General features: G+C 39.2%; 2 protein-coding genes across 5 annotated transcripts; one reads left to right on the forward strand and one right to left on the reverse strand.

Annotated features, from left to right (window-relative positions):
• Window positions 1-675: 675 nt before the first annotated feature.
• LOC122819251 (G protein-coupled receptor kinase 6-like) lies at window positions 676-12,588 on the forward strand. The gene is made up of 16 exons (XM_044095828.1): window positions 676-834; window positions 1,476-1,565; window positions 3,062-3,174; window positions 4,499-4,576; window positions 4,688-4,785; window positions 5,207-5,299; window positions 6,423-6,486; window positions 6,663-6,803; window positions 7,646-7,836; window positions 7,914-7,951; window positions 9,326-9,415; window positions 10,790-10,998; window positions 11,142-11,279; window positions 11,973-12,110; window positions 12,187-12,330; window positions 12,404-12,588. The coding sequence occupies exons 1-16, from the start codon at window positions 783-785 to the stop codon at window positions 12,470-12,472; spliced, it is 1,746 nt and encodes a 581-aa protein (XP_043951763.1). The 5' UTR covers window positions 676-782; the 3' UTR covers window positions 12,473-12,588.
• Window positions 12,589-13,727: 1,139 nt separating this feature from the next.
• Window positions 13,728-23,922, reverse strand: ash2l (ash2 like, histone lysine methyltransferase complex subunit). 4 transcript variants are annotated; one of them, XR_006368578.1, is made up of 18 exons: window positions 23,822-23,922; window positions 22,887-22,953; window positions 22,343-22,488; window positions 22,177-22,265; window positions 22,001-22,095; window positions 21,271-21,366; window positions 21,028-21,123; window positions 20,867-20,942; window positions 20,077-20,094; window positions 16,347-16,446; window positions 16,012-16,229; window positions 15,764-15,931; window positions 14,800-14,993; window positions 14,596-14,688; window positions 14,424-14,522; window positions 14,292-14,351; window positions 14,011-14,184; window positions 13,749-13,923 (listed from the first exon to the last, which is right to left on the reverse strand). XR_006368578.1 is itself a non-coding variant. In XM_044095829.1 (17 exons), the coding sequence occupies exons 1-17, from the start codon at window positions 23,878-23,880 to the stop codon at window positions 14,077-14,079; spliced, it is 1,782 nt and encodes a 593-aa protein (XP_043951764.1). In that variant the 5' UTR covers window positions 23,881-23,922; the 3' UTR covers window positions 13,728-14,076. The 4 variants fall into 4 exon arrangements, 2 of the variants coding, with proteins under 2 accessions (XP_043951764.1, XP_043951765.1); XR_006368579.1 differs by lacking the exon at window positions 20,077-20,094 and having other exon boundaries at window positions 13,728-13,923; XM_044095829.1 differs by having other exon boundaries at window positions 13,728-14,184.
• Between the last annotated feature and the right edge of the window lie 309 nt (window positions 23,923-24,231).

Here is a 24,231-nt window from a genome sequence, read left to right on the forward strand (position 1 = left end):
ATTATGCTTTTGGAGCTCAAAGAGCTGCAGCAACTGGGTGATGCTGCAATTTTAATATGAAATCTCGGAGGGAACATGTCCAGCACCCTGCTGCATCAAAGCAGATCTCAAGACAAGAGACTATGTTTATTGTAACATTTGTAATGCATACCTAATAAAATAGCTGATGAATGAAAATACAAAGTATTTTTGATTTATGGAGAAAAACGTTCACTTTGGAGTCATTTTTTGAATAGCAAATTGATCATCTGTTTTCCCATTTAGTGTGCAACTCTGTCCACAGTTTACTTATTTGTTTGAATGTTACAATGTTCTATTTAAACACTTTATAAAGTTCAGATAGAGACCAGCTTTATGGATCGCACCAGGTCAGAGAAGCATTTATTCCTTTTGGCAATCATTTTTGATTTACTAAATGAACACTTTATTGAGTTTCACTTCTAGAATTAATGTGAATTATCCGAGAGTTCGGGAGTGCCAGCACATGTCTGTCTTTTTTCTTTTTTCTTCTCACTTGAATTCCTTATACACTTCTTCGCCATTGACTCTCACAGGTGACTGGTCCCTCCTCTGTGATGAGGGAGTGTTCCTGAGCGTTGAGCACGCTACAACAAAACAAGTGTTTCCATTTATTATTGAGTAACAGGTTAGACTGCACGCCTCATTTGTCTCAGCTCACTTCCAGTCGACAAGATTTCTGAATCCTCTGCAGCAAAGATCCGATGTTTCTCAGTATTCTGGACAAGTTATCCAAGGACATATTCTAAGTCAGGCTTTCCAATATGGACATTGATAACATGGTGCAAAACAGCGCTCTTGTTAGAGCAAGAGAAGGTAAGAAGGATTTAAAGTTTGTCCTACATTTGTATGTCTTAAAAATGGATGTAACAGAAGTGAAAAAAATATATCCTTCTTTATTTAGAACAGATACATGTCCATTTGAGTATATGTTGTTGTTTTTCTTTTAAAATGCAAGTTCTTTTTAAAGAATTTTTGTCCCTTAATGACACAATCCTTATTGGAAACCAAAAGTAACATCAGGATATCCCTGCTTCCCTGAAGAAACATTTTGGAAAGCTGATGAGAACCACCCCTGCAGTGTGACAGGTTATTTCTTTCCCAGGTGTCTCCTTTTCAACATCTGTACATAAAAATCCAAAAAAGTACAAGACCCACACACTGGCAGCATGGTGACCATCCTGAGTTGATAAACAAATGCGTCTTGAGGAACCAAAATTCCTACTCTGAGTGACAGCCTCAGAGTTTGTAATGTGGTCACACAGGCTCCACTAACCTGTTCCTGGAGCTAATAATAGTTCATTCACTGTAGAGGAGCATGCTATTGTTTAAAACTTGATGTCTAGGGAGATGTGTGCGGGCGTGTGTGTGTGCGTGTGTGCGTGTGCAGGTGTGTGTTTATGACTTGTCAGCAGTAAGTTGAATGTTTCATTTTCTCTTCTGCTGATGGTCTGCAGGTGGAGGACACAAAGGCAGGAGCTGGAGATGGAAAGAAATGCTGCGCTTTCCCCACATCAGCGAGTGTAGGGAGCTAGCAAAGACCATCGGTGTGTGTAGGAGTGTGTGTGTGCAAACTTGTTTATATGAACTCAGTAGGACTTTTCCTGGTATCATCACCAACCTTCTAAGGACCAGAAGTAATATGAGGACAAAAGTCTTGTCCTAAAAGTGTTGAAAAAACCAATAAAGCGTTAGAGGTAAAGCTAAGGTTTGAATAAAATTTTGCAAGAGTGTTCATAAGTTTACATACATTAACAGAATTTCAGATTTTTAGCATTTGCTTAGGGTGATTTTTCAAAGTGGGGGCCAAGGAACCCTGGGGAGCCACCAGGAGGTTCTGGAGAGGTGGGGGGGAGTTATATGGGATATTAGAAAAAAATCTAGAAAAATTTTTAAGAAATGATTTTAATAAATTAACAATCATAGCGTTTTAAGTAGAATTTTTATCATAACAATGTATACGTGTTCTTCAATCATTATTATAAAATATAATTTAAAAAAATCTTATTTGCCATGCTGTTCTATCTGATTGGCTGTCAAAGTTTTCAAGCAAGAAACAGAAAAGTTTCTATTAAGTAAAAGGCCAGCAGCCCTGATGTGGAGGACACTGCAAAAACCATAAGAACTCATGATCAACTAAAACCAGAAGAAATGAATCAGAATTTATGCAAAACAAATGTAATATTTAATGAATAATGAGAAAAAGTCATTCTAAAAGTTAATGCTAAAAGTGCAACACTTTGGTTTTTATTTCACTGTTAAAGTAAAACGGTGAAAGCATAATATCAAATTATTCCAAGGGGACTGATTAGCTACTGTATCTATTCCAATTCACATCATCATAAAAAGTAGATTTAATACTATCCTTCTTATCAATCCTAATTTATTGTTAGCAGGTTGCTTTGCGGTCCTGGTGGAGTGCACCCCAACTTTTCCTTTAAGTAATTTTTAAGTGTCTGGTATGTCATGTGAAGATATTTGTGATTTATTTATTTATTTCTGTATCCCAAAAACATTTTAGACTTTTTAATTAGCAGCACATTAGCATTCATATCATTTTTCTGTTTCTGATCTTATGGTTCAAAATAGCAAAGACAATTGTTTTATACTGCGACAGACTGGCAGCCTGTCCAGGGTGACCCCGCCTCTCGCCTGGAACGTTAGCTGGAGATAGACACCAGCAACCCTCCCAATCCCACTAGGGACAATGGTGTTAGAAAATGGATGGATGGATGGATGGATGGATGGATGGATGGATGGAATTGTTTTATAATAAATGGATTTACTTAACTACTAATCTTGACAGAAGGAATGGCTTTTATCATTCTTAACTTTTCTGAGAATTTACATTCTTTAAAAAATGATCGAAAAACTAAAAATTCTGCCTTAATAAGTAAAGTTATAAGAACAACTGAAGGTGAAGGCTAGCGGTGAAAGTTGGGTAAAGTGTCAGAGATGTGCACAAACCGGGTTGCCAAAATTAATAGTCAATAAGTTGCTGCTAATTTGTTAATCACATCATGTTCTCTTTTCTCCCTGTCAGAACGAGACTACTATGATTTATGTGTCTATCAGCCTATTGGCAAGAAGCTCTTTCATCTCTACTGTCTGACTCGGCCAGACCTGCACAACTACATGTTGCTCCTGGATGCTTTGGTATGCTACAAAAAGGGCAAACAAATTGTGATCTCATCCTAGAATCAGAAATGTTCTTCTTTCCTCCTTGAACACTGGTAAATACTACTGAATAAGCATGAAATGAGAGAAAGATTCCCATCAAGTGCATAACAACACAGAAAAACCTCAAGTTCTGTATAGGAAAGTATACCCTCCTATAAATCCAACTTTTATATATCAGGATATAATACTAATGATTCGGTCTTCATCAGGTTCTAACATAATGGTCTAAATTAAATCTAAGGTGTACAAAAACCTATAATATATTTTATTACATCATAATCAAAAGAAAACCCAAAGTAGAGATCAATCATTACTGCTTACCCGATATTTCATTGAGAAAATTCACTTGATTACTTCATCATAGTCACTGTTACTACTTCTATGAATATCGATTGTTGGTTTTGTGCTGCTTTGCATCATCCAGGTTGCATGTTAACAAAATGCCAAGTGAGTAAGACATCAGGAATGGCCCTAGAGAGTATATACCGTAACCACCCTTCAGTCTGAGAAGGGTTACAAGGCCAATTTCAATTCTATTGTTTGCAATGGAAACAATCATTAAAAAGGGAAAAAAATATGTCAAATATTTGGCAATCGTCCCAGGAGTGTTCAAATTCACCCCTAATAAACTCTAAACACTGCATAAAGAGCTCTACCTCCAACTCCACAGGCCTTCTAAATGTTAATGTTTATAAGAGAATAATTGGAAGAAAAACAAATAAGTAATTCTTGTTTGAAAGAGTTTCAGGAAAAAGTGTCTTCCATGTAAAAAAATAGGATTCCACAAAAAATCTTCAGTTCCTTATCATGAAATATTCACATATTCATGTGAGAACTGACAACCAGCTGTATTTTTAGTTCAATAAGTGTTAACCTACACTTTCCAATGAGAATCTAACGTCTTAAATTTGTCAAACCACAGAACATTTCTTTTCATTTTTCATTTAAATTCAAACCATTTTGTTTATCTTCTCTGGATTCGTTTTCAGGCTCAATGCATTACGTTATGCTCCCACAGATAAACCACCTCACTGTCTTCATCTACAAATGGCTCAGTCCTTTTGAATCACGTTAAAGACTTGTTTTCAATGTATGTTGTAGCTCAAACTTTTGTAAATCGTTCAAACTTGACAACTTACCATCAACAGTTGACATGCTAAATCACATTTCATTTCAGATAAAAAGGTTATGAATGACAAGAAAAAATAAGTTTATTTAATTTTCACATTTCCTGAGCAAATTAGGCAAAGTTTGTATTTCTCATCCACCTTTTTCTTTCTTTTCTCTTTGTTTCCTTTAGGAAACCTTTGAAACAAAGACAGACGAGGAAAGGAAAAGTTTTGGGTTTTACATCATCCAAACATTTATCAGAAGTCAGGTCTGAAAGCCCCTGTTCATGTACATACAAATAAATCAGCTCTGTGTTCATTTATTAAATAGCAGCTGTTTTTCTTTCTTTCTTTTTTCTAACTTCCTCTGTGTTCCACAGTCCAACCAGTGTGTGCCGTCTTTAGCAAAGCATGAACAAAGTTGCATCAATAGTTTGGAGCTTGATTCCTGTGAAGACGTCTTTCATAAATGCAAAGAGTGAGTTCAAGTGTCTGTCTGGTTATACATGATCTTCACATGAGTAATCATACCCTTTATTCTACTCCTCCATTTATGACATTATAACCATAAACTTCAATATACTTAATTGAGTTATTGGTAGATGATAGGACAGCAGGATGTAAAGATACATCTTAAGTTAATTAGAATATTGTGAAAAAAATATAATTTTTTGACACTCATTTGAGAACTTATATTTTAAGCCTTTATTTCATGTAATTTTGATGATTGTCTGTCTCAGAACATTAGAATATTGCACAAGAACAATAAAAAATGTTTGTGTCTGTAATGTGACAAATAGCAAAAAGAAAAAAAATAGAGGGGTTTCAATAATTTTGCAAAGCACTGTGTTCAGAATGCATGTGTTTTACCACTAATACACTCAAAACTCTTCTTTTAGATTTCTGCATGAATACCTCAGTCAAGAGCCCTTCACACAGTACCAGTTCAGCATGCACTTTGACCGCTTTCTACAGTGGAAGCATCTGGAGAGGTCAGTGGACAAGTTGTGATGAATATCAGTACCTGAAGGAGGACGTGATACTCATAAAAAAATGGTTCTTTGAAATCGACCCAGATTTCCTTAATTTTGGGAGACCGGAGATCAGCACTTAGAAGACACTTACACATGAAACCGATCTTGAAATCTGTTTCTAGCAGAGCCATTCAGTCTATGGTTACCCTTTAGACACACCACCTTTGGGCAGACAGTTCTGTCAGTTAGTGGCGGTAACATCTGGAACAGTATTCCAGTCACTATCAGTGAGTGCCCACTCCTTTAAGAGCCAATTAAGGGATTAGCTAAGTTAAGTCACCAATGTCTCCATTAGAACCCATTGGATCAAAAATTGTTCTTCTTTTTTTTTGTTTATGAAACATATTGTTTCTTGTAATTTCATTGTATAAATATAAATGTTGTGTAATTTTAACTTTGTTGATTTTTAGGTTGGTTTTAACAACTGCCAGAGGGACTACCGATGAAAATTAGCTTATGTTGTAGTTCACCCATTTTCCCCTCTGTGCACCACCCAGGTCTGTTTACCAGTTTCAGGACCCGACCAAAGCCTGTAATCAGTTTCATTTTATTTATGTGTGACTGTTGCCAGTCTTATGTGATATGGTTATGTAAGCATCAGCAGTGTGCCTGTAAGCATCCATAACTATCCTTTGACAATTTGAAATCTGAAACTCCACAAAGGTTTGAAAATCAGCCATTGTTCCCTTTTAGTCTGTCGTGAAAGAGACAGTCTGTCAGTCAAACAACTGACAGACCCGACCACCAGGTCACGTCTGCATATGCCCAGTAGCCACCCCGTTGTTGCTGACTTACATTCTCATGGTACTTAGTGACATTTCAGACAAAAATAAAATCAGTACAAGCTAAAATCTGGTAGTGATCACCGATTCTTTCCTAAGGTGAAAAAATTGGTGAGAGAATTCAAAGACTTCTTTCAACAATTTAGGACACCAATAAATTACAACCTGTGCACCCCAGTTATTTGTTTGTGGAGTAGGTGGTTTAATCATTGACTTAATGCCACAAACTGCTGAAATAAGAAGTGGATAAGAAACAAAATCACAAAGATTTTTTTTTTCTCTTGTTTTGTCTCTTTAAGGCGGCCAATCACCAAACACAATTTCAGGGAGTACAGGCTACTGGGGAAAGGAGGCTTTGGAGAGGTAAGGCTGGTTAAAGTTGATCCCTACACTACCATACAAGTCTAAAAGGGAAAATTCTGACTTTACATGCCACAATCACTTTTGAGCAGATTTGCCTTTCCTGCTGCAGTTTCTGAAAATCTGTTTGTTTTTTTACCACATAAATCTCTTCATCACATTTCCATTTCAACCTGCAGGTTTGGGCTTCTCAGGTACGAGCCACAGGAATGATGTATGCCTGCAAAAAGCTAGAAAAGACTCATGTGAAGAAATGGCAAGGAGAACACATGGCACTCAACGAAAAGGAGCTACTGGAGGAGGTGGACAGCCGATTTGTGGTGAGATTACAACCAGGCTCTGAAGATGGTTTTCTGTGGACTGCTGTAAAAAAAAAAAGAGAGAAAATGTTTTCCCTTCATCCCAGAACAAGCATGTACATCATATGTACAGTGCTTTTCATATGAGGCAGTGTGAAGCAAAGGGTTCAACAAAAAGAACAGTACTGCTGTTGTAAAGTTAGCATGTTAGCATTCACAGATGCCGAGGAGGTAACCTGATACATCGACCAACACACACACACACGCGCACACGCACACACGCACACACACACGCGCACACACAACCACAGATGTAAACCCAGCAATTCTAATACAATCAAGAATGAAAGAAAGAAACACTACCCTTCGTCAATAGCTGTGATTCCAATGTCCATATAATTGTACAATTTGACATATTGAAAATAAATTTCCTTAAGAATTTTTTTACATCAAACAAATCACATAATCAACAAATAGTTATATCCAACTATTTGTATATTTAGGGCAGGCATATATTTTGCACATGCCAATAAACAGAACCACAAACAGAAAAGGGAACTCAGTTTTTTGACACCCAAAAGTGTTTAAACTGAACAATTCTGACCCTCTTGACAAAACTTTTATATATGCCTGCCCTAAAATATGAAAAAGTACATAGAGTTCATATTGTGGTGTGCAACTTTAGACATTTTAATTGATGAAAATGTTGAATCATTACCATAATTTCTTCACAAATTTGAATTGGGAGTCACAATGAGTCGGGGAAACATATACTGTTAAAACATATAACTGTCTTTACCGTTATAACACATTTTACACTCCTTGCAAACTTCTCTCTCATACATCTCCTGTTTTCTTTGCAGGTCAATCTTGCATATGCTTATGAGACCAAACATAGTCTCTGCATGGTTTTAACCATGATGAGTGGCGGCGACCTGAGGTTTCACATTCACAATATGGGAAAGCCCGGCTTAGCCATGGATAGAGTTTGTTTCTATGCCGCAGAAGTCTGCTGTGGTTTAATTCACCTCCACCAGAAGTCGATAGTTTACAGGTGAGTGTGTTTCCACGTGGATCTGAACACATCACTGCAGCAGGATCTGCTTCATACGCTGTGATTTTATGTTCCAGAGACCTCAAACCTGAAAACATTCTCCTGGATGACAACGGTATGTCTGCCCACAACAAGTGTGTGTTTGTTTTTCTCATGAGGGTGCAGTAATTGGCTTGAAGTCTACAAAAATAACTTTTAACAAGTCACATTCCAGCCAGTACCGTGTTGCTATTAGCAGCTATTTTTAGCTTTTGCATCAGATTTAAAGCAGTAGTAGTCCTGTCAGACTTCACATGAAACCTCAAGAACTCAAGAATGGAATGGTTTGATGGTATTTTGACAAGCCTTGAAACAAAATCTAAAGAGGAAGTTAAACATTGTGGGAAACAGGTGAGGTGTCACCTTGTGCCTGTATGTGTGTGTATATATATCGCTTCTGAGAACCAGAAGCGATAGACTTTTATATATATATATATATATAACCGAAGTGGCTGACATCAGAAAGTCCTACCAACGGCTGGAAAAAGCTGGACTGAAGGACAGCACAGAGGCCCTCATCATGGCCGCCCAGGAACAGGCCCTAAACACCAGAGCAATTGAGGCCCAGATCTACCACACCAGACAAGACCCAAGGTGTAGGTTGTGCAAGGAGGCCCCTGAGACAGTCCAACACATAACAGCAGGGTGCAAGATACTGGCAGGGAAAGAATACATGGAACGACACAACCAAGTGGCAGGCATAGTGTACAGAAACATCTGTGCAGAATATGGACTGGAACCCCCAAGATCAAAGTGGGAAACACCCCCGAAGGTAGTGGAGAATGACCGAGCTAAGATCCTGTGGGACTTCCAGATCCAGACAGACAAAATGGTGAGGGCGAACCAACCAGACATAGTCGTGGTGGATAAACAACAGAGGAAAGCCGTTGTGGTGGATGTGGCAATACCAAGTGACTGCAACATCAGGAAAAAGGAGCATGAGAAACTAGAGAAATACCAGGGCCTAAAGGAGGAACTGGAGAGGGCCTGGAAGGTGAAGACCACAGTGGTGCCTGTGGTCATCGGGACCCTCGGGGCAGTCATCCCCCAAACTGGAACAGTGGCTACAACAGATCCCAGGAACAACATCAGACATCTCAGTCCAGAAATGTGCAGTCCTAGGCACAGCCAAGATACTGCGCAGAACCCTCAAGCTCCCAGGCCTCTGGTAGAGGACCCGAGCTAAGAGGAAGAAGAATCACCACCCGCGGTGGGTGAGAAGGGAATTTTTTTTTTTTATATAAAAGTCTATCGTTTCTGGTTCTCATGGAGTCTTTGTCTCACTTCAGTTAAAAACATAGTGAGATGATGGACAGTTGTAAAATTAGCTCCAAGAAACGGGTTCTGCAGGTTCTGAAGAATGAGGAAAGGGAAAGTGCGTCAGTGCAGGAAAATAGAAAAGAGTATTAAACCTGTTGAGTGGATTTCTCTTTGTCTTTGTGCCAATAAGGACACATCCGCATCTCTGACCTGGGCTTGGCAGTGAAGCTGGAGGACGGGGATCTGGTGCACGGCAGGGTCGGCACATTATACTACATGGGTGTGTATTATTCCTACTGAAGAGGAGTCTCAATTAATTTACTAATATTAATGAGTATCTTAATTAGGATACTTAAGACACTTTAAGACACACCGTCTTAAAGTATAGTGCGCTTCTGTGTTCAGCCCATGGGGTCATTACTTTGTGGGGGCAATTGCTGCAAGTCAAATAACTCTAGCAAATAACTCTAGCTCTACTGTCTGTGAATGTCACTTTTCAAGTCTAAAAATGATGTACATCAAAAAAGAATCCAGACTTACAAAACCATGTGCATACACACCAGAAAGCAGTTTGACCACATGTTCTTCCCTCTACATGCTCACGTTCAACCATGAATAGTCAATGAAAAGTACTTCATGAATAGGGGCTGATGTTATGGCTTGAAATCTGCATCATGATATATTGAGGATTCACCTCGATAACGATAAATGGACAGTAACACTAAACATCCCCGACTCCTGAAAATGAACCTGTGACAGGCCAGCATAAATACTTCACAAGCAGTTGTATTGATGGTTTGATTCCCCTGAACCTGTTTTTCATAATATTTTTATTGGCACTTTAAGAAACATTAAAACTACAGTGTCTCCAAATAAGTAAAGAAAATGTGTATGTTTTAATTCTTAAGAGTTATTGCACAAACAAATACAACTGAGCAAGTTTAGAAGTATAAAACTTCACAACTTCCGACATCCTTGGTCTGATGGGACACCCCTCCCACCTACTGTCTGCCCGTGACATTTGCTGCACTCCTCCTAAGCATCGTGCAAAGACCTCTAGGGAGACATGAGCACAGTCCAAAAAAAACAAACAAACTAAAATATCAAATATACCAACATGGGCAAAATGACGTCGGCCACTGCCATAGTTTTCAATGACGGTTAATTTTCGGAGTATCTCTCATGAGTGTTAAGGTCTATTTAAATGAGCCACTTGATCAATGTTATTTCATGGTCAACGATGGTAACCACACTGAAAAAAATCATTTTTGGTTACCACCGTTGTTGGGGTCACATAAACAGAACACACCTGCATTTTAAGAGGTTGTTCCACAGTTGGGCGCTGATGGATGTGAGTGGAATGAAAGCTGCCTCCTTTCCTCATTAACTTACCAAGAGGCCAGTCATCACCTATAGGACCTGCATGCTACCTCTTCCCTACACTGCTTTAGGCCAGGATTAAGGAGGCAAGTAGTGAGCCAGCACATTGTGCTACTGAATATGTCAGTCACATAGAGGCATGCATATTAATAGACTTGCATATTAATAGCCGGGAAATCTTGATGATCCCTGAAAAGGCATTCCTTCTCTTTATGTTATTCTGTTTATTGCTGTATAGAGGATTTTCTCCTCCATTGCATTTCTCTATTTACAGCTCCTGAAGTGATCAGCAAAGAGAAATACAACATGAGTCCCGACTGGTGGGGCCTCGGCTGCCTGATTTATGAAATGATTGCGGGGAAGTCTCCCTTCAGGGACAAAGGCGAGCGCCCCAAATCCTCGGAAATGGAGAAAAGGATCAAATCAACAACTGTGGAATACAACGAGAAGTTCAGCAACGACGCCGTAGACATCTGCAGCGCTGTGAGTTCCACTCCCCACTGCTCATCTAACGTAGATAATGCAACCTTAGAGATGTAGAGCTTTTCCTGCTGTTATCTTCAGCACGCATCACGACGGGCTCAAGACTACTATCCAAACTATAAACGACTTGTCTTTGTTTTTAGTTGCTGAACAGGGATCCAAAACACAGACTGGGCTGCCAAGGCTCAGGAGGGAAAGAAGTGAAGTCTCACCCCTTCTTCAGACAGATCAACTTCCGGATGCTGGAAGCAGGACTGGTGGAGCCTTCTTTCAAACCAGACGTAAGACTGGTGGACTGGTTGAGTTTCATAACTCTAGTGGTGTGAAAAAGGGTTCACTCTCTTTCTGATTTCCTTTTTGCATTTTTTCACACTTCAGTGTTTTTTCATATGGGGGCCCCTTAGGGACATGAAGGAAATTTATTGTCTTGGCGTTAACAAACAAAAGGCTTGCATTCCATCGCAATAGTTTTAAGCATTTCTCACAGTAATGTACTAGTCAGTTCATGCAGCATCTTGAATACTGAAAGTCTTTCTGCTGCAATATGAGTTTTTCTTAAGGCTCTTCCATGTATGTTAATGTCTCGTTTGTGAGATACTGGAAGTTTTACTTTTTTTTCTAAAGATACAAATGTGCCACAAATTTATGTGCAATCTGCTAAAGTACAGCAGGTCAAACGTGGGCTTTCCATTCCTTCTAAGACATAAACAGAAGCTTTTATGAGAGAAGGAAAAATAGAAAGAAAAAATACATCCAAACTGGACTAGTTCTGAGTTATTTCACAGGCTTATAAACTCCAGTTACAGTTTTGATTGCTTCTCTTTCTTGTTGGCAGTTTTAATGGTTAATAAAAGGTTGTGTTCATTTACAGTTCCATGTCAACCTTACAAATATATGAAACAGTTCATAGATCAACTTTTAATCAAAATCTAACCACTAAATAAATACATGTATGTTGTTTTCGTCACCTTTAGCCCAGACTGGTGTACTGCGATGACGTGCAGGACATCGAGGAGTTCTGCGCACTGAGGGGAGTCGTTCTGAACCAGTCGGACGGCGAGTTCTACGCCAAATTCAACACGGGAAGCGTTCCGAGGAGCTGGCAAAACGAAGTGATTATAACCACAGGTTCCATTAGCATCTGACCGTGTACAGCTAAAACCAGCGTTAATCCATTTTTGTTCATAGCTCATAGATACGGGATGCTTTGAAGAACTGAACGTATTTGGTCCAATGGGATCTCGACCTCCAGACCTGGACTGGTCCTTGGGCCCTAGGAGCCCCAAAGCGAAGCAGGGCCTGTTGCGTCGCATGTTCCGCAGACATGAAAGAGTAAGTCCGGTCTTTGAAAGTGTGAACGAGTATCGTGACGGCAAAGGTTTCATATAACCGTTTCCTCCAACAGCACCACTCAGATCCAGCAGATGATGGTAAACATTGCCTGCCCAATGGAGAGATCAGCTCAACTCTCTAAGACCAACACCGACCCGAGCCACGTCCTTCCATCTCTAAAGCAGTTTGTGTTTGTACAGCAACGTAGCACTTCTAAAATTCTCATCTTTAAATAAACTTGTTTTTTTTTTATTCAAACTGCTTTCTTTTGTTTTACTCAGACTGAAAAAAAGATGCACTTATTTTAACAAATATTCTCACCGTCCCTGAAGACCAGTTCATTCATTTTTTTTCCTCATCTAAAAGAAACAAAACAAGTCAGCTATACCGACATAAAATATAGTCTGAAAGATGCTTCTTTTTGTTGTTTTGTTTTTAAAAGTCAAGATGATTTGAGTGTAAAAATGGCTGCTTTTTCAAGATTGCGTTGCAAAGTTCAGCCAGTAGCTAATCAACGTGTGAGTCAGTTTCATCCCCTTTGCTAGACCTTTCAACAGTGTTGCTCAGCATCAACTAAATGTCACAAGGAGTAAACAATCAGGAAAAAGTAAAAACAAAAGGAAATCAAAGCTAGTGATTTCATCTTCGAAATAACTAATACATGATGAAACTAAATTTATCAGCTACATTTGTAAAGACTGCTCAATCTTCCTTAAAGCAATTTAAACCCCAGTTGGTTATTGAGATCTACATTTTCCTTTTCTCATCGACAAAAATTACTACCATATACTCAGATCGTTCAGCAGGAACGCATTAAAGCAAGCCTCGCATTCCAAAGCAAACTTTTCAGGATTACAGAAAGTGTTTTGGTTTTCTTAGAAAGAATTATCTTTCTTGCCATCATAGAAAAGCTGAACTTATTTATAACCTGGCATGCCATTCTTTGCTGCGCACCTATAAATAATTGTCTTGTGGGATTATTTTTAGAAACGGAAACTAATTATCACAAGTCACATGACTTCAGATTTAAAGCCAGGCTTCATCTAAAAATCTCTGCAACACAAAAACAGCAACAACTTCTCTTACCTGTTATTTTGAAGAACGGAAATTCAAGAAGGCTGAAACCTTTACCTAAGCTACTGCTACGTATTTTACTTCACTTCTGGATTTCACAAACTGAACTGGGTTCTTCCGGCAGAATTTCAACAAGTGTTCCGATAAGTTGGGAAAGGTGACATCAATTTCCTGCGCTATTTTAGAATGAACAGTTTCAGTAGTCTGCCTGTTAGCAGAGACGGTCAACAAAGCCGTTCTGTTCGTGTTGGCCACACTTCTGAGCACACTGCACCGATCGGCACCGAATTATCCTTCAAATCAAGACAGTTCACACAAACAGATTTTTTTCATTAAACACACATTTATTTTTTAATCCAAAGTATAAAACAGTAAATAACAAAAACACAGAAAACGCTATGGATTAAGGACCAGACTTTCTTCTTGTTGTGTGGAACATACGGCAGATCAGGCTCCATTGTGATGATGTGAGTTCTCTGAAGCCAGAGCACCAATGATCAGTTTATTCTGATGGCACATCTGGGAAGGGGATGGTTTATGCCACCAACTCTTAATAATCACTACTGTGGATGTAGCTCATGGATCTAAAGAGGGGAAATTATTTACCTATGCTCTGTTTAGCATTGTCATAAGCCGTTCTGATGGTGGAACGGCTTATGAACTGGTCTACATTTATCCCTCCCATGGCGGGCTGCGGCGTCCGTCCACCTCTGTCTCAACGTGGTACAGCATATCCGCCAGCGTGTGCTCGATCACTGCACCCCAACCCATGTCACTCATCTGAGAGAGTGAAAGGAAATACATTCCAACATGAGCGATCAGCTGCTGTGGAGTTAGTTAGATGAGATTGGTAAAAAGTAGTAAGTACAGAGGTAAAAAGCTCTCACCGGTTGGTACTTAATGTCCTTAGGTGGGTATTTGAATTGAGGTCCAAAGTTGACAGAAACCTGTGAAGAAAAAGTAAAATTTACTCATCTGGTTGTTAAAGACAGAAATGTGTGTCCTGATCCTTTACTGACCGTACAGCTCTTGTACAAGGAGATTGCAGGAAAGTAGAGGCCTTCAAAGAGGTTCTCAAAGGCAACTCCTTGGTTAACGCCATTTTTATAGAACAACATCTGAAATACAACATTCCAGAGTCAACACCGGAAATTTCTCTAACTTCATTCGTTCAAAGGAGAGTCTCCTCACCCTGCTGGGAGTCACTGACTTCAGGCTTTTCTCCGCTTTGTCCACATAGTCCTTCTCCTCAAAGTACAGGTAACTCTTGAATTTAATAAGCGCCTGGAGAGAGAGTCATGAAATCAACCGTCAATCAAAGCAGCTGATATGAACCAATCGACAAAAGAGACTTTAACCATTGTTTGAGGTGAGTTTTATGTATCAGGTGCTTACCTTATCCTTGTATGTGTCTGGAAGAGCCTTTGCTGTCTCTGTTTCATCAGGCAGCTCTATGAAGAAGCCCAGTGTGTCCCCCTGACCGTAGCTTGAGGAGTAATGCTTCCCAATCGACTGGTGAAAGCGAGTCCCCTTCTTACTCCGCCAAGAATAACTGAACTTGTCATAACCCAGAGGAGCCTGAAGGTTGCCTGAAATTTGAGCATGAGAAATTAGTTCATGAGTTTGATCTCTTCTGAATTTCCATACAAAAGGAACATGCTCCATACTCTACGTGTCAGACTGGCCATTATATTTCTATGCAGTTCTGCTTGTTACCAATCTCCCTTCAGTGCTCCATCCAGAAATTCACCCACTGAGTTCAATTTCTCTGGTTAGAAAGTCAACGGATCAATCCGCGAACAGAAAGGGCCATTCAGTCTCAGTTGACAATGTTTCCAAGTATTGAGCAATTAAAGTCAGAACAAAAGGAGTGCATAAGACATTTTATTGTTGGCAAAGATGCAATGTCTCTACTCCCGACAGAGTTGATTACAGCGAACACAATTTACAGTAGGTTTAATTGAGCTGGCACATTACATACATCACAGCCAAACATCAGCGATTGGGTAAACTCCGATTCAATCCACACTTCCAGCAAGCCGTCATCTCTCAATAGCCAAGGGTTTAGACCAGGGACAGAGTCATGCAACTTCTAAATGTGTCTTTGCTTCAAGACACCTGAGTAAAATAATCAGGTATTAGCAGAACTCAGGAGAACTTGACTGCTTACTCAGGAGGTAATTCAGCCATTGGATTCAGGTCCGCTGGACCTTTAACACATCTTAAAGCTGCAGGATGCTGGCCCTTGAGGTCTGGAGTTGAATACCCCTGGTCTAAACCATTTGTATGAAACAAGAGGTTGGTTTTTACCAGGCTACTACATGGTATAATGTTTACAGTAGTGTGAGGAAATACTGACCAAGCGGTTGAGACCAGCCCAGTCTAGCTGCCGTCTCTGGGGGCATGTCATCCACAGTCACCTCAAAGTACCAGGCTCCTTTCCTCACGCCGTGTGAAGCCCGGACCATGGAGTAGCCCTTCTCCCCCGTCACCGTCAGCCGATCGTCTGAGATCTTCAGCTGAGGCGCTGCGACACATCAGGTGAAAAGTTGGGTTATGATTCATGAACAGATCTGAGCGTTGGAAAGACTGGTGACATTGTTGTACCTCTGTCATGTAAGGCCAGCAGCACCCTCTCATACAGACAGGCCCGGTACAGATCACCAGGAATGGGTTTTCCAGCCCAGCAGTCCAGCTCCAGTTTCTCAGGGTCCGGAGCATGAGGGTCTGGCTCTGCCAGGATGTAGCGATAGCCATCCTTGTTGAATGGGTGTTCCAGTGGATAACCATGAGGGGGCAGCCTCTGGGCTGAGAACAACGGGTCACTGCGTAACAAAGGGTCAAACGTGAGGAACAAACAGTGAGGAAGACGCTTTTATCCAGTTCAAAGCTTCATCATGTTCTCACTCAAATCGTCCCAGGTTTGTATTTACACGTCATACCTCCTGGTTCTCTTAGTCGCTCCTGTAGTCGTTCCCTCCTGCTGCTGCTGCTGTTTACGTTTGGCTCCCCTTCCTTTTCCAGGGCCAGGGGCCAGAGCACCTTTAAAAGCACAAGAAAGTTAAAAAGTGAAATCAAAAAAAGATGAACACAAACAAGCGCACAAGCAGTCAGCAGCAAGGGCAGCATACACTCAGTTGACAGGGGACCACAGAACACACAAACAGGTTGAAGCAGTGGCTGCTCTATTTAAGCCTCCATTAATTAGTCCCTTCAGCATTTTGCAATTGTTTTTTTGTTTTTTGCAATCAAAACCACTGATTTTGTGTCACTACTTTAGAAATATTTGCAAGAAATTTCACTATATTGATTACTCATTAAACAACTTCCAAAATCTACCTAAAAATGATGAGAAAAAAATAAACAGACAGACTGGACACAAACATTTTTATTCTTTAAAAAACTTAAATAGCTAGACTTTTCTTATTTGCAGTACTGATCACAGACTAAAACTTGACATAAAATAAGGCTGATGCAGTAGGATGATAGACTTAAGAAACACTGCCACCTGCAGGTGAGAGTTAGTCACTTAAACTAAATGTTAATTTTGCAGAAAATTTTGCATTGCAACTTTTTTTTTATTGTTTGTGCAAGCTAAACCTGATCTCAAATTTTAAAAAAAAAATTTTTTTTTGATCAAATCCTTTTAAAAACAATCTATAAGAGCAATAAAAGACATATTGGTAGTGTCAGTCCAATTTTTCTTTTTGAAACTTGTAATTATCTATCAGTTTTCTAAATAATTTTACTTGCTTACTATTTATTGCATCGGTTTAAAACAATGTCTACCACTTCAAATGTCATCATAAAACAACTAAAATACATAGTTTTTGTGTCCAGTTCACATCTGGAATAGAAGAATATTTGCCATTGTTTTTAACTCTTTGCCATCAGTGATCATTCTTAGCCGATATCCAAGGACGCCCAGCTCCTCGTTGCTGTCAGAATACATCAGTCAAACAGCTGCAAACGACCTCAGACCACAGTGAGTGTTTCTGGAATAATAATGGTGATCGTTCAACCAGCAGCAGTGTGACCTGCTCTGTGTAGGTCAGACATAACACACAAAATCGAATCGTCTGAAAAACGGTTTGTAGTGAAACAACAGGAGGTGAATACGTCACACTGCCAGTGAACACATGAACGCAAAGGGAAAGGCAGGTTATTTGGCCAACATGGGTGAAAGAGCAGGCATTAATGTCACCTAACTTTCTGGGGAGATTCTGGGGGCCTACTGTTTTTATTTTCAGGATATTTGAAAGTAAAGATGCAATGACCCACTATTTTTCCACTTCCGATACCGATATCTGAGGTTTTGTACCGGCAGATTCCGATCTGATACAGAAGAACAGTGCTGTTAAATTGACCTAAAACTATTTATTTTTAACAGACATAAATGTACTGAATTATAAGTTTATTTGATAACTCTGCACCAGTACAGCTCACTTAAATATACCCAAAGCGTCATTTGGGTGATTTTCCATGGTCAAACATGGAAAATCATCTTTAATTTGTTCAGTCAGTGTGATTAGGAGTAGAACAGCCGATGTGAAGTAAATGAGAAGGAAACTGAAACTGACAGAAACATTGGCTTGACTACCTTGATCAAGCCTGTTAAAAATAAACTTTAACAAACCTTCTTTCAAATAGTTCAGAAAGTGCAGTTAGGAATTCTAAATATAACGTAAAATAAATGAAAATGCTTGAATTGCATAAAGTACAGAATAGAATAGATCTGCCCTTTGGGATTGGGAACATAGTCACCAATACCGGATCTGGAATTTTTTCAATATCTGGATAGATATAGACATCGATATCAGATCTCTACTTGAAAGTGCTTAAACTAATGAAATATGAGAATCAGCAACAACTATACAAACTAGATAAAATAGAAATAAATATAAATGGAACCATAATAAGGATATCATTACTGCCCATAACATGTAAAGTCCTCCAACCCAGAGAACTATTTGAGGAACAGGACTCATTCAAGGAGGAAAAAGTGAGCTTTTTCTACCTCAGTGTAAAGAGAGGGAGGATGATGAGGCTAATTAGCATAAGGGGAGGCCAACAGCAACTACAAAAATGGCACTCTGCTCTCAGGTAGACTTCACCCTGGAGGCAAACTGTCATTTCACACAGCAAGCTTCTAAAGGAAGTCAGAGCCTGTTAGCAGCAAGCCAGACATGTGGAACCTTCAGTGAATTGCAAAAGCAGTCAAACCCCTGAGACCTTTTCTGATTTTGTCACATAACCACCAATATGTATTATTTTTATTGGGGTTCTATGTGACAGGCCAACACAAAGAGGTCCATAAATGTTATTGTGGGGAGAAAAAAATACATGATTTTGATTTTTTTTTTTTAACCAATAAAAACATGAAAAATGTGACTAGATTAATTTGTATTCAGAACAATTAAGTCTGAATATGATACTATGGAGAACCACATGTTGATGCATTTCTTTTGAGTCAAGTTTATCACAAAAAATCTTTGTTACATATCGTCACCTGAATTTTGATTCTATGGCTACGTTCACACTGCAGCTGAATGCGACAGGAATGCGATTGTTTTTTTGTTTTTTTTTGCCCACATGCGACCCGTGTTCGACATTTTCACATCACAACGACCCAATTCCAATCTTCTCACCCCCAAAATACTCGAGCCACTTCCATATGTGGAACTAAATCTGAAACGCATCAGGTTGCTTTCAAAGCAACTGCAGTCTGAATGGTTATGTTGCATTTCAACAAACATTTACATCATTGATGTGAGACATGGATCATAATCTGCACCAGAAGAAGCACCAGATTGGACGTAAAAAAAAATGGCTGGGAAAAAAAACAGAATTATGAAAATGAAGCACATCACATCAGAATCCCAACACTCTTGGCTCAGATTACATATCCAAACAGATTTCTCTATAGAAGTCGCAGTCAACTCTCCACAAAACAACACTATTATTAGTTGTACTTTTCTTTTAATTACCGTCCTTCATCTTGTGGGCTTCTTTTGGCATTCCTTTTGGCTCTCATCAATGAAAAAAACTATAATATCCATTATTACTTCCATAAACAGAAAGTTGCATTTTCTCATCTGATCAGAGCACCTTCTTCCACTTGTTCCCTGTATCCATTACAAAGCTGGTGGAAAAATCACAAACTAAATATGTTATGGTTCGTAAAGGTAAATTCAAAACGTTCATATTTGAATTTGTGAAAAAATAAATAAATAAATAAATAAAAATAAAACCATAAATCATTTGTGTTTACGCATAATTATGCACTAGTTTGTGTTGGTCTGTCACAGAAAATCCCAATAAAACATTGAAATTTGTTGTTGCGACATGAAAAATGTGGTATGAATACTTATGCAAGGAACTGTATGTTCAGTGGTTTGGGGGTTGCTACATAGAGCCGATGCAAAAAAAATAAATGAAAAAGCAGACAGGGAGGTTACATCAGCACATGGATGAAGTTGCCCACAAGATGCTTATTTGGAATCATGTTTTGGTTTGAGACAGCAGAGTAAGGGGGTTGGAGGGGTTGTGCTGGAGGAGAGGAGTCGGGGGGGTTTGGGGGGACTAAAACCTCAGGGCCAACTTCTATCCAGCAGATTACAAGACACACAAACACACTGAGAAGCTCCAGGTGTCAAAATGTAACATATTCACCTGCGAAAGAAGATCCACCTGGAAAAAAATGCACACAAACACTCCGGTCATCATCTCTGGACACTGCCTTCATTCAGGCTTGGCTTCTTTTGTTTTGTTTGTTTTTAACAAGCAACCTGATTCATTTTCATGTTTGTGAACAAAATCAAAACTCCTTAAAGCAATCAATTATTGACAGTTTTAAGTAAATGTGTAGGTTGTGTGAAAATAAAGATGACAAAGAATAGTATTTCTTTTTGCACATGTGATTTAAGCATAAATATAAGACCAGTAGTCAAATACTTCCACATATGCATATTATATATCGTCAGCAAGCAGTATAGATGGTAGCTAGTTATTCTTTAAATATAATAAGCAATAGCAAATCCTTGTATAGATTTAACAACTCAGTGTTTCATGAGCATAATATAAACTTCTGGGTTGGTTTATTACTTTGCTTCTAACATTCTTGAAAACTACTCATTTTGAAGAAATCGATAGTTTCTTCAATGAGTGGTTTAGTAAGATGTGCCAGTTTGTTTCTTCTGTTGTATGTGACTGTCGATAAATAGTATCTGCACTCCTATCTAAGAACCAAGATAGTGATTCCATTCAGGTCTGGTATGAATGTCTGTTCTGAAGATCCAAACAGCAACAAGACAGAACAACTCAGGGTGGAACAAAAACTTCATTTGCATAAGTTTAACCATCTGTAGGCATGTATGAATACATGAAAACATCCTCAAACACTATGCTTCTTCTAGTAAAGGATGGTTAAAAAAACAATAGTTTATCTTTGTTTAACTCTTACCATTGAGCCCACCGGCTGCCGGGGCTCCAGTGGTCTGTTTCTGAGAGTCATATGAGGGTCCTATGCTTCCCAGGTCCTACGCAGAAAAGAACACAAGCCTTCATAACACATTCTGATTGAGTTGAAACACGCTGTGTGTTTACATCCTTAGCAGTAATTACCTGATCTAAAAGGCCAAACTTGGGGTACTCCTCCTCCAGATCTTTACTGCCGGGGTCAGGGTGTTCTTTCACAAGGAACACATCTCGCTCTTTGCTCTAGAAATTTAACAAAACAAGACAACAATAACGATATGCTTATATGATGAATCCTGGAACTCAGAATGAAAAGAAACCTGCTCTGTGTGGGGAGAGGGACGAGTGAATTCAAAGCAACCACTGGTCTCCAGATCCACTCTACGTTACCATTGTCTTCACTATGTTGTTGGGCCAGGTGAGCTTCCCTGGTCTCTGACGGGTCGTCATGCATTCCCAGTGCTTATCAATAAATGGTATGATGTCCTGCAAAAACAAATGAAAAATGGAGGAATGTGACTGAAGGAAATAATTCAAGAAACTATTACTGTGATCCATAATTATTCATTTTCAAAAGTAAAGAAGGAAATTGGTTTTTGTGAGATCCAATTTTGTGCAAACAATTTGGATCCAAACGTTTGCGCAGCGCATTTTTATTTTTAGATTGTAAAGAGCAGATTAGTGGGCAAAAATTATAAGGAGCTGACTGGGAGAGTGACAGGGGAAGGGAGACAGAAGCTCTAGCAATGCTAGGTACAACGAGGTGTTTTGCACATGGAGAATAAAGGATTTCTCAAACATGCATAAAATAATCAAAGTCACACTCCAGGTATAGTTTTGATGAAGGACTAATATAGCTCAAAGAAGTTAATTTTACACAATATCACCCCTTCATAAATATTTTAACATGTTAAAATCTGTATAATTAATTATCTAAAATTAACATTTGGACCTAGTTTTAGTGAATCTCTTCATATTTGACATTCAATTTCTTCATACGATTTTGATAATAATCAAAATTGTAATTAGGAAAAAAAACAGTGAGAGTTTGAGTTATACATGTAACTCATGTTGTGTGACCAGCCAAGGTCACCAGCACCTTAAAAAGATCGACTCCCACCTTATCTTTGGAGAACATGGTCTTAGGATGCTCATCTTGTGTTCTGGACCTCCATGTGAGGTTCGCCAAAGCTGTGAGGCACATTTCCTTCAAGTCTAACAAAACAAAGTGGAATAATTAACAACACTACAAGGAATGAAGTTCAATAGTCGGGTCTCAGCACCCAGAATACCTACTGGCTTGTTTCCTGAGGAAGTATGTGTTGCCGCTGTGATGGCAGACATTGCAGTGAAACACGTAGTTGGTCATGAAGGGAAGACATGTCCTGTGGAGGAGACAGGCAGTTAACGGCTGCATGTGCATCAAACAAAAGCCGCCATCTATATTCTGAACAAGGCATACGCGGTTTCGATGCCAAACGTTTCCGCCGTGAACCACTTCATGCACAAAGCGCACTGCAGCTCCACCTCCCCGAGCTGCCGCCCGCTCTCCTCATCCCCGGATCCTGTTAGCGCATCGGCGGCTTCTGAGCCATCGCCAGCAGCTTCCTGATGAAAACACCGCCACACAGTCATAAAAACTAAACATCACCCATAAAGAGCATGTACTGTTAGGTAGGGAAGCATTCTTTAAATACCACTTCTGACCAAAGCAGGAAGCTGTTAATTTTGCCATTAAGTTCCTTGTTCTAGAATAGCAGGATGGGCAATAGTGTACTGAAATATTCAACAGTTGGTGAAATGCTTTCCAAGGCAGGTACTACCCTCTATCGACAGCTACATTTACATGCTGCTTCTTTTATTACATAAAGACACCAGCAAACTTTACATTTGTGCTTTAAAAGCTCACACTTTCTAACTACACAAGATGCATTAATAAATGAGACTGAAAATAAAAAAAGTAAATGTTAATCTTAGACATATTAATACCAAAATTAAAATATTACCATTCCCTCTTTGCCACTTGATGACTCTGTATCCATACTGGGAGGCTGTTCCCCAAAGGAGGTATCCCTGAAATTCAGAAGAGAGGAAAACATTTAAACATTTAGTTCTGCATTTTATGCTTCTTTTTTTTTTTTTTTTTGCAAAAACCAATATGAGAGGGCGTGCTGTGGTGGCGTAGGGGATAGCCCGACCCACGTTTGGAGGCCTTGAGTCATCTGCGCGGCTGTCGCGTGTTCGATTCCCGGACCCGGCGATATTTGCCGCATGTCTTCCCCGACTCTTCCCCCCTTTTCTGTCAGCCTACTTTCATATAAGGAACACTAGAGCCCACAAAAGACCCCTTTGAGGGGAGAAACAAAAAAACAAACAAAAAAAACAATATGAGAGTTCACACCCTATTCTGTAGGACCGTCTTTTTTTTCTCCCATAACAAAGCAATTCTCACTTTCTAACTGAAGACATTCTGTTCTGCAACCATTTAAGCTACTTCAGTTAGTATTCACATGCAAAATGGACCTTATGCAGGTTGACTTCCGATAAATTAACACTTAGAACTGTCAATGTACTGATTTAAAACGTCAGCTTAGGGTGTGTTTAGAGAACGTTGTTAGCTATAATTTGATTAAGTATAAGTTCAAGTGAATAAATATAAACTGTCACGCTCTAATTTGCAGAGTTCACATGCTCGGTGCCAAGCGAAACGACATTTAAACGTCAGTAAATAAGGTGTAGATACTTTTAGAGCTTTTAAAAAATTGGCTTTGTTGTTTCATTTTGCTCGTGTCAGCTCGTGTGTTCAGCTATCATTTGTTAGCTAGCTGCTCTGCTAACGGTCTTCCTCGCGTAACCGCGCCCTATATGTCTGCGAAACTTTAATACGTGAGCCGAATTACTACGATAACTTATGTAATTTTCGGAATAGGTGCACACATACCCGACAGCCAAGTCCTTTTCTGCTGCAGCTACGGTACCCGCCTGCAATTCAGACGCCATGTTTAGAAATCAATGAAAACAAAAAAGTATCGCGAGAGTGCGACTTCCTCTTTTTGTTTTTGCTGAAAGCAATAGCGACACAGCAAGTTAAAAAGAGAACTGCAACAATTCAAGTCAACAATTAGCACTAAAACTTATATTTATTTGTTGTAAATCATTATCAAAACCGTGCAGTTTTGGAAAGAGATTTTTTTTTCCATAGTATCCTAGTTTGATTAAATTACTTTTTTATTTTAAATTTATGTCGATATGTAACATATCATTTCAAGTACATTGAAGTTTGTGGTTATAAAACAATAACAATCTAATGTTTTGACACTGAAACAAAAAACGTTTTAACCCAATATACAT

The sequence above is a fragment of the Gambusia affinis genome, linkage group LG17 (assembly GCF_019740435.1).
Source record: "Gambusia affinis linkage group LG17, SWU_Gaff_1.0, whole genome shotgun sequence".
NCBI classification, from domain to species: Eukaryota; Metazoa; Chordata; class Actinopteri; order Cyprinodontiformes; family Poeciliidae; genus Gambusia; species Gambusia affinis.

Coding starts and splice junctions, on each gene's coding strand:
- LOC122819251 (XM_044095828.1), top strand. CDS start 783: ATGGACATTGATAACATGGTGCAAAACAGCGCTCTTGTTAGAGCAAGA. Junction 3,175..4,498: donor TGTTGCTCCTGGATGCTTTG/GTATGCTACAAA, acceptor TGTTTCCTTTAG/GAAACCTTTGAAACAAAGAC. Junction 12,331..12,403: donor TGTTCCGCAGACATGAAAGA/GTAAGTCCGGTC, acceptor TTCCTCCAACAG/CACCACTCAGATCCAGCAGA.
- ash2l (XM_044095829.1), bottom strand. CDS start 23,880: ATGGCGTCTGAATTGCAGGCGGGTACCGTAGCTGCAGCAGAAAAGGAC. Junction 14,523..14,595: donor AGTCAGTGACTCCCAGCAGG/GTGAGGAGACTC, acceptor GTTGTATTTCAG/ATGTTGTTCTATAAAAATGG. Junction 14,185..14,291: donor AGGACATTAAGTACCAACCG/GTGAGAGCTTTT, acceptor TCACTCTCTCAG/ATGAGTGACATGGGTTGGGG.